The 11,861-nt window shown below is 44.5% G+C and overlaps 1 protein-coding gene across 4 annotated transcripts in view; it reads right to left on the reverse strand.

The window, feature by feature from the left end:
* The window catches only part of cdc42bpab (CDC42 binding protein kinase alpha (DMPK-like) b), a 74,374-nt gene extending 63,898 nt beyond the window's left edge, over positions 1-10,476 (reverse strand). For 3 of the 4 annotated variants that reach the window (XM_019271120.2, XM_019271119.2, XM_019271118.2), the window contains exon 1: positions 8,799-10,476. In XM_019271120.2, the coding sequence (XP_019126665.2) occupies positions 8,799-8,976 (178 nt within the window). In that variant the 5' untranslated portion in view covers positions 8,977-10,476. The remainder of the gene's footprint in view (positions 1-8,798) is intronic. The other variant, XM_010741081.3, reaches the window with a different exon arrangement.
* Positions 10,477-11,861: the final 1,385 nt, after the last annotated feature.

Here is an 11,861-nt window from a genome sequence, read left to right on the forward strand (position 1 = left end):
GTGTCAATGGCTGCTGCCCAAACAGTCTTAGATGCCCTAATCCCTAGATTTAACAGCAGTTAAACAAGAACATGTCTCCAAACTATGGCTGTTCTGTCCTTTAACATAGAAAGTGTATCACAAAGCACACGACATGAAACGCACTACTGGTGAATATGTGCGCCACACCGAGCATTTAATCATAATAGAACTGGCGGCTAACGTGAGACACAGATCAAGTATCATCACTCGGAGGCTTTGTGTTAGACTGAATATGAAGATTAACCGTAGAGACGTGGATTATCGGGCAGTGCTGGCTTGAGTGGTTTCTATGACTTTATTGTTCTGGGTCACCATTTGAATCCACTTAAAATGCCGTAGACCCAGGCTGAGTACTGTTGTCATCGTCCAAAAACAAAGGTAAAAAAAGGGCAAGCTGCAAACAGGTATAGAAGGTATTAGCATTCATTTGGACTCGACATTTTGCTTGCAGCTCTGGTTTGGTCTCCACCAACTCCTGACCACAAAACCTCACCGGGCACGTCACAACCACAGTTTTGTTTTGGTGCGTTCTCCACGTGACTTCAAACACCAGCAGACTGTGTTAACCTGTCATCTTTCCTGGTTTATGTGCTTCTGAATATGGAAATATGCTATATAGTTAAATAGTTTCCGTTTTGGCTGTTTTTACAATCCGAAGTGCGTAATGGGTGTTACTACTGTGTTTCTCTGTCAGCTCGACCTGCTCTGTGCAGATAAACGCAGGCTTCTGGGACAATTCTGAAACGGACCACGACGCTTCCGGTGGCGTTTGAAACTAGAACAGCCTCAGTTAGCTCTGGTGGGCGCGGCGTACATGCAAACGTGTTGCATCCATGCTCGGTGGAATTTAGCCTTGACAGAACTATCTGGCTCTTTAGGCACTAAAGGCTGTATGCCATTTGGTGCTGGGCAGTGAGTTTTTTTTTTTTTTTAAACCTTTTTCACTGGAAACAGCTGCATGCAGCAGCTGGAAATACTGCTAACACTGAGCGAGTGAATCACAACATTAAAGCAATGAGTAAAAAGAGGGGAACTGCAGGGTCTGATGTTAAATTATCTGCAGGGCTTGTCATTATGGACATCCAAGTAGTTCTTTAGATCCACTGTTGATAAAGTAATTGATTACTACAACTTTAAAAGTAGATTCTCCTTTTATTCCTGTAATTAGTATGGATTCCATAATGTTTTATGAATGAAGAAAGGAAGGAAGAATGTCTGGTTTATGCATTTTTTCCGCTGTCAATTGAATTGGCCTCTGCTAACATGTTGCTCAGTGAGACCAGCGTGGAAGCAGCCCCCTTCACTGACACACACTCCCAATTTAGTCGAGTATGGGAAGAGACAAAACTATGCGAGCAAGCGCCTTCGCCAGTTGGCTGTGGGATCATTTTGGCTGAACGGGTGGAGGGGAAGAGCAAGCTTTTTCCCAAATTCACCCTTTGACAACATAAGAGAAAACAATGTTGCTCTGTCTGTGGTGTCGTTGGTGTGTGTGTGTGTGTGTGTGTGTGTGTGTGTGTCTCGCTGGTGTAGACTTAGTTGGCAGACGAAAAGGAAGACTTGCTAATTGCTCCTCTGAGCTCAAGAGTCATTACAGGGAGAGCAGAGCAGCATTTTTCCTCCAGTATGTACAGAACATGCTCACAGAGCAGCATTTTTCCTCCAGTATGTACAGAACATGCTCACCAAGACTGAAAAATATTAGAAGCGCCACTAAAGCCTCTTGTAATTTCCCAGAAATCAAATTTTGCTGGCTAATTTCAGCAGCTTGATACCACTAGCAATTAGTTGTGTAGAAGCAGTGGTTGAGGTTGTAGTAATATGGATACAGATGATAGTGTACTAAATATAAGTCATGCTGTTTTCTAACAAGCCAGAGAAGAGAGAATGAGATGGGAGGATGAGGTAGAAGTAGAAGTGAAGAAAAGAGGAATGGGAAAGACGAAGGGGGGAGGGGGTGATGAAGGCCATTTGCAGTCAGATCCCGAGGGTCCTGGAAGGCTGGCTAATGACCTGCGCAGCAGCGTGTCCTCTGGGAGACGGGAGAAAGGAAGCCGACCTCTCTCCCCTGCCACTTTCTGATGACACATCATAATAATTAGCAGGCATTTCTCTGCCTACAGAGCTCCCAGACAGATTGACTAAGTGTTTTTAAAAAGGCCATCTGTGAAATACCCAGATGTTGAAAATGCCACGCACAATTTCACATGTGGTACCCTGGTAAAACAAAAAAAAAGGTCAGGTAATCCCCAGCACTGCAGCAATTGGGACATTTTTCTACCACAGATACATCTATTAATTAACCATACCTCATAGTGGTCCAATTAGAACTTAAATGTTGAATTCTCCTCAGTTAGGGTATACCCAACAGGCTAATGTTAGCCAAATCACTGCAGTAAGTTATGTTGGTCATACACCTTGAACAGATTTTTACCACTTTATTTAAAATCTCTCCCAAGCGCTCCAACTTTAAGAAACTGCAATACTAAACTGTCCTTTTAAAAAAGGTTTATTAAGTTCTGTATAACCGTATTATGTTTAAAACAATTATTCGCTTGACTGTTTGAGCAGTTCATTTAAAAAGTTCCCTATGTTTTAGGCTATAGATCGATATTCCGATTTCATTGGCTGATCACTGTCTGATTTGAAAACTTCTTTAAAAAGTACATCATGCAGAAAAGGATGTTTAGTGTGATTTAGATCTATTAATTATGTTTATGATTTTTAAATGTAGTTATTTATAAATATTACATTCCCAGTAAAGCTTCCTGTTTCAGGGCAGTGATGTCGTTTTGGACAGTAAGGTTTATTTCTTTGACAAAGATATTTTTGAGGGATCACTGCAAAAAGTGTGTTTATTTCAAGAATGCAGCAAATATATTGATATTAAAAAAAGAGCGTCAGTCAGGCTCTAGTTTCAAGTACTTGAAATGACTCTCTGACCTTGTGTACCAAAGTGATTTATATTATTTTTCTTCCTCTGGCAGGTTTGTTTGGAATGCTGCTGGGTTCATTTAGACAAAGTGAAATGTAGAGGGCAAAATGAGCGTTATAAAGTATCACTGGCTGCTGACTGCTCCCTTCGGGATACTAAACTCTGGTGAGAAGTAGTGGACACCAGGAGAGGAGAGATTCTACATGGGCCCCTACTGCTATGTCTGATTGTTTGTGTGTCCACTCAGGACAATGGAAAAGCTGTATGTGTGTGTGTGTTGTGGCTGTGCCGCAGAGAGGGACAAAATAACTTAAATAAGTGTTCGAGCAAGCAAACAGCCTGCATGAGAGTCTGTGAGAAAAAAAGAAGAATCCAACAACAAGAACGTAAACATGTTTGTGACCTTGCACCTTTCCGACAACACCAAAATATTGGACACAAGCGAGCCACAGAGTGCACAATGACACAATGCGATACAGCTGTCCCACTTCCTCGTATGACATCATGTACCCGTCGGGTCTGGACTAGCTCACCGAGTCCTTGTGGTTCCTTCCTGTTCTCTGTGCCCGTCGTAACAACGGGACAGCCAGACAGGAAACGGCACAACAACCAGAGGGGTAACAAGGACGTCCTGATAGTCTGGCACACATGGGGTTTTAAAGTCTCATATTATTATTGACACTCAGGATATTAATGAGAAAGATTATTGGTGCTTGCGCTGACTTGACGGACTTCCAGGATTGTTCACAGATTCATAAAATTTGTCTGAGCATCTTTTTATCTCATCTCAGCAAATATTTTGCTTACTTTGTCTTAATGGGTTTATTATAGGCTAATTTAAGAGTACCTAGTCCTGAACATAACCTGAACATAATAAAACACCATTGTTATCCACTACAGGTAGAGACTAGGGTACATTTTGCAGTTTATTACTGCATCGGTAGTGTGCACAGTGTGTGTGAAGTCGGAGGTTTTAAAGTCCTGGCCCTGCGTACAGCCTCATTTGTTCTCGGTCGGGTGAAAAGGCCTCCGAGCTGAATTTTAAACCATGTGACACAAAAATTCTTTCTTGGAAGCGACACAACTCAAATTCTTATAAGCGTAGTGGCAGCTCTTCTGTTCAATAGCGGGAATAACAGGGAGGGACTCCAGTCTGTGAACTATGAGATAGCCTAGTTAGGCAAAACCACAATAATATGTATGTGTGTGTGTGTGTGTGTGTGTGTGTGTGTGTGTGTGTATACACGTCTCCAATGTGAGTAGTGTGTGAGGCATGTTGCCAATGAAAGCCTTGCAGGGTGGAGCACACATCAGCTGCAGCTGAACAGCTGGCCACTGCAGGCTAACATTGAGTCTAGATTGAGAAAAGGTCAGGCTGCCTCCCCCATGTTTGCCTACTGCGGGCTGGCATGGCTGCCCGCTTTCATTCAGCTGCGCGGCCGGTCCGTTTCCCAAAACAGGGAAGGAGAATGGGGACAAAACAAAGAGCAGGAAACGACGGGAGAGACGCAGGAAAAACAGGATATCTTTGAGAAATGAACGTGAGCGTGTCAACAGAAACATAAATTCCTGTTTGGAGAAGTGAAGAAGTAGTCCTGATACTGCACAGCACACTTACAGCCATAAATCAAGGTGAAAATGTAATCAGTTCAAAAAGATGTAAACTTGCTAAAATGCTGAAATATGCAGAAATGCTAACACCGCCACACATGAACCATGGATCAGTGTGACACTGAAAGATTCATAAACAGTTCCTGACTTCTCCATCTCCTTTGATATTTCCAGAACAACACCAACAATACAGACACACTGGAAGAGCTGATTGCATGACAAATAAGGGAGATGGTGATCTCGGTTGGCTGGCTTCAAAGAGAATAAGTACAAGCACAGGTCTGAACTGGTGAACTTGGTGGACGCACTAACTCCTGTGGTATATGTGAGGAGTCAGGATACAGCGTACTTTCCCGTGTTCATTTCCCCTGTGGCTGCAGGTCATGTAGGGGTCTCTATTTCAGCCGAAATGAGGTCACCAAACAAGAAGAAAAGCAAACCCAGTTCAAATGTTTGTCTTCTTCTGCGGCTCATGGATGTTCTCGGGGAAAGAAAAGGGTGCATCGCTGCACCTTTGTCCGGCTGTAGCAGGAAGGTACACAGGCCCCGGTGAGTAAGCCAAGATGATGTGTCTCTCCTGTCAGAGCATACTGTAGCTGTACAGGCAGCCTTGTGAGCGGCTGACAAAGGCAGATCACTCACAAACTGAAGACGTCTAAGGTTTCATGGGGCCCATCTTGAACCATTTCTGTATGTAGGATTAAACTGTGTTTCGAGTATGTGTTAATGCTGTGAAGGTGTCATATCGTCAGCTAACATAACTGTCCTAATACTATGTAAGGTGTCGGCATGTGCGACAGGTGTGCTTCTTCCTTTGACCTTCTGGCTGGGTGCTCTGCCAAGACAGAGAAACCATGGTGTGGTGGTGACACTCCAAAAACTTTAGACGGCAGGACAAGACTTCAGTCATGCCATGGTTTTGATTGCGACATCACAAAGGTGTGGTCTGATATTTTGTGGACGTGCATTATCACAATGCCAAAACTATGCCACAGCAGTCATTTCATCCCTTCACAAAAGATGGAAATCTACTCTTCCGTATTGTCTGCTACCACCACTCGAACACGTTCTTGACAAATGATGAAGCACAAGGTCGAATGTGCCGCTGCATCATGGTGCAAATCACTTAAATCAATACTTTTCAAAAGTTAGATTAGAAGATTGAAGTCACTTTTATACCTGTCTGGTAAAGAACTACAAAAACAAAAAAAACTACAGCCAAGCTAAGCTTAGCCTAGCATAAAGACTGGACACAGCTACCCTCGCTCTGTCCAAGGGCAAAAATCCAACGAGCACCTCAGAAACATACTTATTAGCACGCTATATTTCATTTGTTTAAATACATATGAAAACAGAAGTGTGGCTCGTACCAAGTCTTCTGTTGGTTTCACATAACCCTCCCGTTAAAAACATCAACTTGTTGAGTTCACACATCGGTTTTGTATGGATTAAACAAATGAATGCATCGCGGGTTAATTAGTGAACTTTAGAACTGCTGGTGGGCAGATTTTACCTTCAGACAGAGCGCTTTCTCCGTTGCTTAGCTTAGCAGATACGAGGGTGGTATCGATGTTCTCGTCTAACTCCCTGCAGGAAAGCGAATAAACATGGGTGTCGAACTATTCCAGTCTATCAGTCGATCTTACATTTACCCGTAAGCCGTGATGATTGTTAAGGAGTCAAAGACAGCCTACACACCAGTCCTTCCAAGTTATAAACTTGTTGCTGCCCAGCAGTGACCCAGATGTTTCTGGCCATTTTTCAAATGGTGACACTTCAAACTACTATATCTAAATCACCCACCTAGATTGAAGAAATGTCTTTACAAACACAAAAGATTACTAACGGATGTCTTATTCTTATTTCATATCTTTTACAGGCATAACAAACTGTTGCAGTCTGCCTTTTAGCCACTGATGACAGAAGCAATTGTCTGAAGACCTTGTTTCGGCTCTCCGCGTACACTCCACCAAGAGCCATAATACATGTCTTACAGCCACCTTTAATTTGGCACAGCGAGTAGTATGTATGTATAAAGATGATATAATGAGGCAAGTGAAGCATCACGGATTGTCTGTTTGGGCAGAGTTTCCCCCGACAGTGGAGGTCAATGTCTGCTAATGTCAGAAATTCAAACAGTTTTATCAAACAGAAGTATAAACAGCAGAACACAGCGAAGGCCGCTTATGTAATGGGTGAGTATTGTTTGTACAGTCACCTAGTTACCTGATAAGATAAATGAATCCAGCAGTTTGATATGCCTCTCATGTCTGCGCTGAGAAATCTTCAGCACAAGACAACAACTGATATTAAGATTCCCTTGGGGCTTTTCTCTCAGGACTTCCTGATTAGGCTAATTAATTAATTTTGTTTACATAACTTCAAGCTTCAGCAACTGCTAAGTGAAACTCTGCAACTCAATTAAATGATTTGATATTCACTGTAGATGCTAGAGGATTGGCAGCACGATCACGACACGGGACAGAGACGGGACTGTGACAGCTCGGGTGCATCTGCATGTTGTGTGTTGTGTGTTGTGTCTGCGCGAGCTCAGTCAGAAAGTTTCTTGTGTCAACACAGGGAAATGTCAGGATGAAGTCACCGCTTGGCACCCAGGCGCAGGTTCACCTCGCCTTAAATGCCAGGGTGCACGGGCATTGTTGCAAACACCCGGGACTGATGACTGGGTAAAAATAGGATGTTCTAAAAGGAAACAATCCATGTGTAATGAGTAAACACAGTCGGGGTATGGCTTTTAGTCAGGGCGAAAAAGTCCATCTTTATCCTTCTGTAGACACTCAAATCACCAAATCCAGTCACTTTAGCAGCCAGCAGAGCTCTGCTGTTTTTAGCACAGAATGGGCTGTCCAGATGGCGGCTGGTGGGGTAAACCAACTTAGCAGCCGCAGCCAAAATGTACCACCATGTGACTGATTTAACGGCCATCCTGTGTGTGTTTGACATTGCCACTCTGTAACAGGCCAAACTGCTGCCTGTTTAACATTGTTTCAGAAAGAAAGAAAAAAACAAAAAACAAGATGCCAGACAATATGCCAAGCTGCACTTCCTTTCGATTATACTTTTCTTTTTTTAATGCCTGCTGTATTATTCATTTGTCTCAATCCTCATACTGCTGTGCACACACACACACACACACACACACACACACACACACACACACACACACACAGGGCTTTAAAAAAAGACAAGCAGGCCATCCAGGCAGACATGCTCCGGCAGCTAGCAGGGCCTCTGCGCCAGATAAAAAAGGTGAGTTGTTCACATTCCTGCTTCATGCACAAACCAAACCCCCGACGTCACACACACACACACACACACACACACACAGTACTTCTGCACAAGTGACTGAATTGTTTGTGTGTGTGTCTGTGTGGTCCTCCGGGCTCCAGTGTGTTGTTTTTTTCCTAACCTTGCTAACTAAGAAAGTTACAAAACTGCTAACCTGTCATCCAAAACTCTTTCCTGATTACAAACTAATCGAATCCAGGGTCTTGACCTTTAGGGTGTGTGTGTGCGACGGCAACAAAAGTCCATTACTCATTTTATTACAACGTCTCTCTGATAAAGAGACAGCTAGCCAGGTCATCGACAGGCTCTTACCTACACACGCCCATGGAAAAGGAAAACAAACAGGCATGCAAAGTAGCAGTGAAAACTAAAAGCGAGCCAGGGAGGGCTGGTGCTGTGACAGAAACGACTTTATGTAAGAGAGAATAAATGGTGGCCTGGAGGATGGGACATATTTATGAGATCTTTCCTGGACTCAAATCAAAACTCTGAACGGGCCTGTTCAGGATCCTCCTCGCTATAGTTAATGTCCTTGTGTGTATTTGGTTACTCCTCATTGTCAGCTTGGTACCACCTCTTTTCTTTCTATTTTTGGCAATAAGACATGCCTTTATGGCTGGTTTATGTCTGTTCTTGTAGCTTGGATATGCTGCTGCTGCCACGGATCAAGCTTTTAAATTACATAAGAATAAAGTGGCCTTTTAGTTTTTAGGCAGGGCTTTTTTTTTTTTTTTTTTTTTTAAGTGAGAAGAGAGCAGGCCGACTGAGCCCCACTACTACTATAAAAAGAATGTGATGGGGAAGGGAGGGCCACTGCACCACCAACATTATTAGCCTATCATCTTACCAAAGAGACAAGAGGCTGAATGCACAGGCCAAACAAGAGGAAAGCAGAGATCTACATATGTGTATGCTGGCTTACCCCATTCCAAAAACTCCAGGACGTTTTTCTCTCTCCTGAGCGGGGAGTTGTTGCACTCATCGTAGAGGCACACCAGGATATCCAGCAGCGTCTCCACGCTCAGGCACTGGCCGTTAGAGTGAGCTGGCCCGTCCAGGATCAGCTTCTCCAGCTTCTTCAAACGCACCTCTCCCGACATGATTATTCCGACTTGTTGGGGTGTTTTTTTTGGTTTAACTAATGATGATGGAGGAGGTGGTGGTGTTGGTGGTGGGGAATGGGAAATGAGCTAACACCTCCTCGGCCTGTTAGTTAAGCGCAGAGGGGCCTGTAAAGAAGTTCTCTCACCTTGAATACGTCTCGAAAAATAATAAAAACTTTCAGTCGAGGGCACGCCGGGGCTAATTCCGCGTTAAAACAGGCCTGTTCATGATCTTCCTCTGGAGATCCAGTATCTAAGAGGTGGATAAGACGTGTAGCACTCCCCCATTTTATAATACCTTTCCCCACAGGGCATACACGAAAAGAAGTAGTCACAATTACAGACCCTGGCTGCCCCGGGCCGGCTGATTTTTTTTGATGAAATCCCAACGTTAGCTGGCAGTTTTCTGGTCTTCCCACCCCCCCCCTGTGTGGGAGATTGGGGGGAAAAAAATCGAGTCGATGCGGTTCAATAGATCCCCCTGAGTTGTTGTGGAAGATATTTGGGATTCTCCATTCTTGCAGCAACCCAAAAAAATGCAAGGCAGATCTGCAATGCTACAAAGCCCCAGCGCCCCTCCTCTGCTCCAGGAATGGAAAGGGCGACACAGGCTTAGTTAGCAGCCTGCTAGCTTAGCTCTTCAGCTAGCCAGCGAGCTAACGTTAACGTTACTTTTCTCCGTGCCTGAACGCCATCGTCGCCCCGTTTCCCACCGGAGGAGTTGACACACAATACGCACAACGCTGAACTGAATTTGACCCCCCCCCCCTTCGACAATACGCTTATTTTTTTTTTTTCATCCAACTGGAAAATATTCCCTTGTTTTCTCAACTCAGTGCTGCCAGAAAATGTTCTTTAAATCCCATCCTCCGTCCACAAACCAAATGTCTCTTCTAGTTTCCTCGCAGTTCGAAAAAAAAAACGACGGTTAGTTCAAAGACTTCCAAAACAGCCCGTTAAGTTAGCCGTCAGAGGAAAATGCGGGTCCTTGTTGAAGGTTACAGAGGAGCTCGTTTCACGTCAAAGAGGAAAGCTGTAGTCTAGTCTTTCTTATTCCAAATACGGGACACTGCCTAAATTCCCCCTGTCCTGTCCTTTCCTTTGACTTGCCTGCCTCCCCCGCCGGTCGCTCGCTTCTCGCCGTCTTTGCACAGTCAAGCTACCAGCAGCCTGCTGCCAGAGACTCACGGCGGGAAAGATGAGCGAGTAGACAGCTCTGTCCGTAACGTCGCGCTGGATTCTGGGAAGCAGGGTTTCGGGATGTGGGATAAAAATGGACGCTTAGCTTAGCGACGCTGCTTGTACGCACTGAAACACAACTTATGAAGCCACCGTACACACTTTACCTCTGCCTTACACGACGGATGGTGACTCCGCTACGATACGACACGTTTTAACACCGTCGTTTGTGTCATTTGAACAAGGAATGTCAACGTTTTTCCAACTTTCGCGCATGCGCGGGGCAGCGAATCCTCAAGTCGGCCATCTTTGCTGTTCCATAGCGCGACAACGTCGCTTCCTTTACAGCCGGCAGCGTATCTCCACGCGTCATGGCATCTCTGTTTGCTGCTGCTGCTGCTGCTGCAGGCAAAATCCCAGATCATCATCATGGCGCCCGTCACAGCATCTGCTGTGCGGAGGGGGGGTGGCGGGGGGGGGGGTGATGGTGGGGGCTGTCAATATTGTGAATGGAAACTGCAGGCTGTCTGTCAGTCTGCTGGTGACGTGGTGCGGAGAGGACACATTTTCTTCAGGCTGGAAGAACACCGACTGCTGTCCCTTTAACTGGCTGCAAGACACTTGGTTTTTATTGATGTATACCTACGCAATGATGTGGTCTGCGTCAGTGTAACCCGTGCGTGAGACCTGATGGCTGTTGCGGTGGGTCACATTCACGCAATACATGACATAGCACATGTCATAGTTTGCGCATGTGTGTGTGTGTTGCACTGATCCATATGCTTAAACCTAACAAAATCAGACATTTGTTGGGAGTTTATGGCATGAAAGTTATGTATTTATATCAGAATAGTACTAGATTATATGTGCGCACCTAATCACAACCATATGTGGTTTTAGACTGTGGTTTATGCACCCCCAAAAACACAATTTGGGGAAATAATGTGATGCAGTCGTGATACTTCGACTGCTTTTCAAGGTGTGTCAAGCTCGTCCCGGATTCTCTGTCTCTTGGACTGTTCTCACGTGCCAATAGGAGCTTAATGCTGAGAGCAAACTCTCTAAGATAAACAGCCTTGTAGGTTAGGGTTGGATTTCCTGATGAGCCTGGCAGGCTGAGTGAGTGAGTCAGATCTTTTCACATGCACACATCCCTAAATGAGAATTAAGCACAGATCAATGCAGGAGCTAAACCACACAGAGAGTTTTCGGTGACTCAGAGTATCTGCCAGTGGTTGTGTGCTATAATAAACATGTTGGAGTGGCCATCATGCTCATATTGCTGGCTGATAATATATTGTATGAAAACAATAACAGTCATGCTTTGAATGTCATCACATAAATCATGAAAGCATTGAGCAAGAAGTGATCATTTACAGTATCACCCACTGTCACACATCTCATCGTTTTGAAGCGAGGTGCTTATCACTACTCAAAGTACATCTATTAATGATTAACGGCCTACATGGCAACTGGATCATAGGGGACGGGGAGACAGATAGAGAAGCCTTGTGTGTGCCACCACACGAGCAAACATAACATAATGCACTTCTATATTTCAGCACATATTCAAATGGACTTCTTGCTGCAGTGCCAGACATGGGAGAAGAAAGGCACAAAGAAGCACTGTGATGAAATGAGCACAAGCTCAGCGTGCAAGATGTGTCCAATAAAGCAGATTTCGATGGTGACCAAGTGTAATT

This window comes from Larimichthys crocea, chromosome XI (genome assembly GCF_000972845.2).
Source record: "Larimichthys crocea isolate SSNF chromosome XI, L_crocea_2.0, whole genome shotgun sequence".
In the NCBI taxonomy this organism is placed as follows: Eukaryota; Metazoa; Chordata; class Actinopteri; family Sciaenidae; genus Larimichthys; species Larimichthys crocea.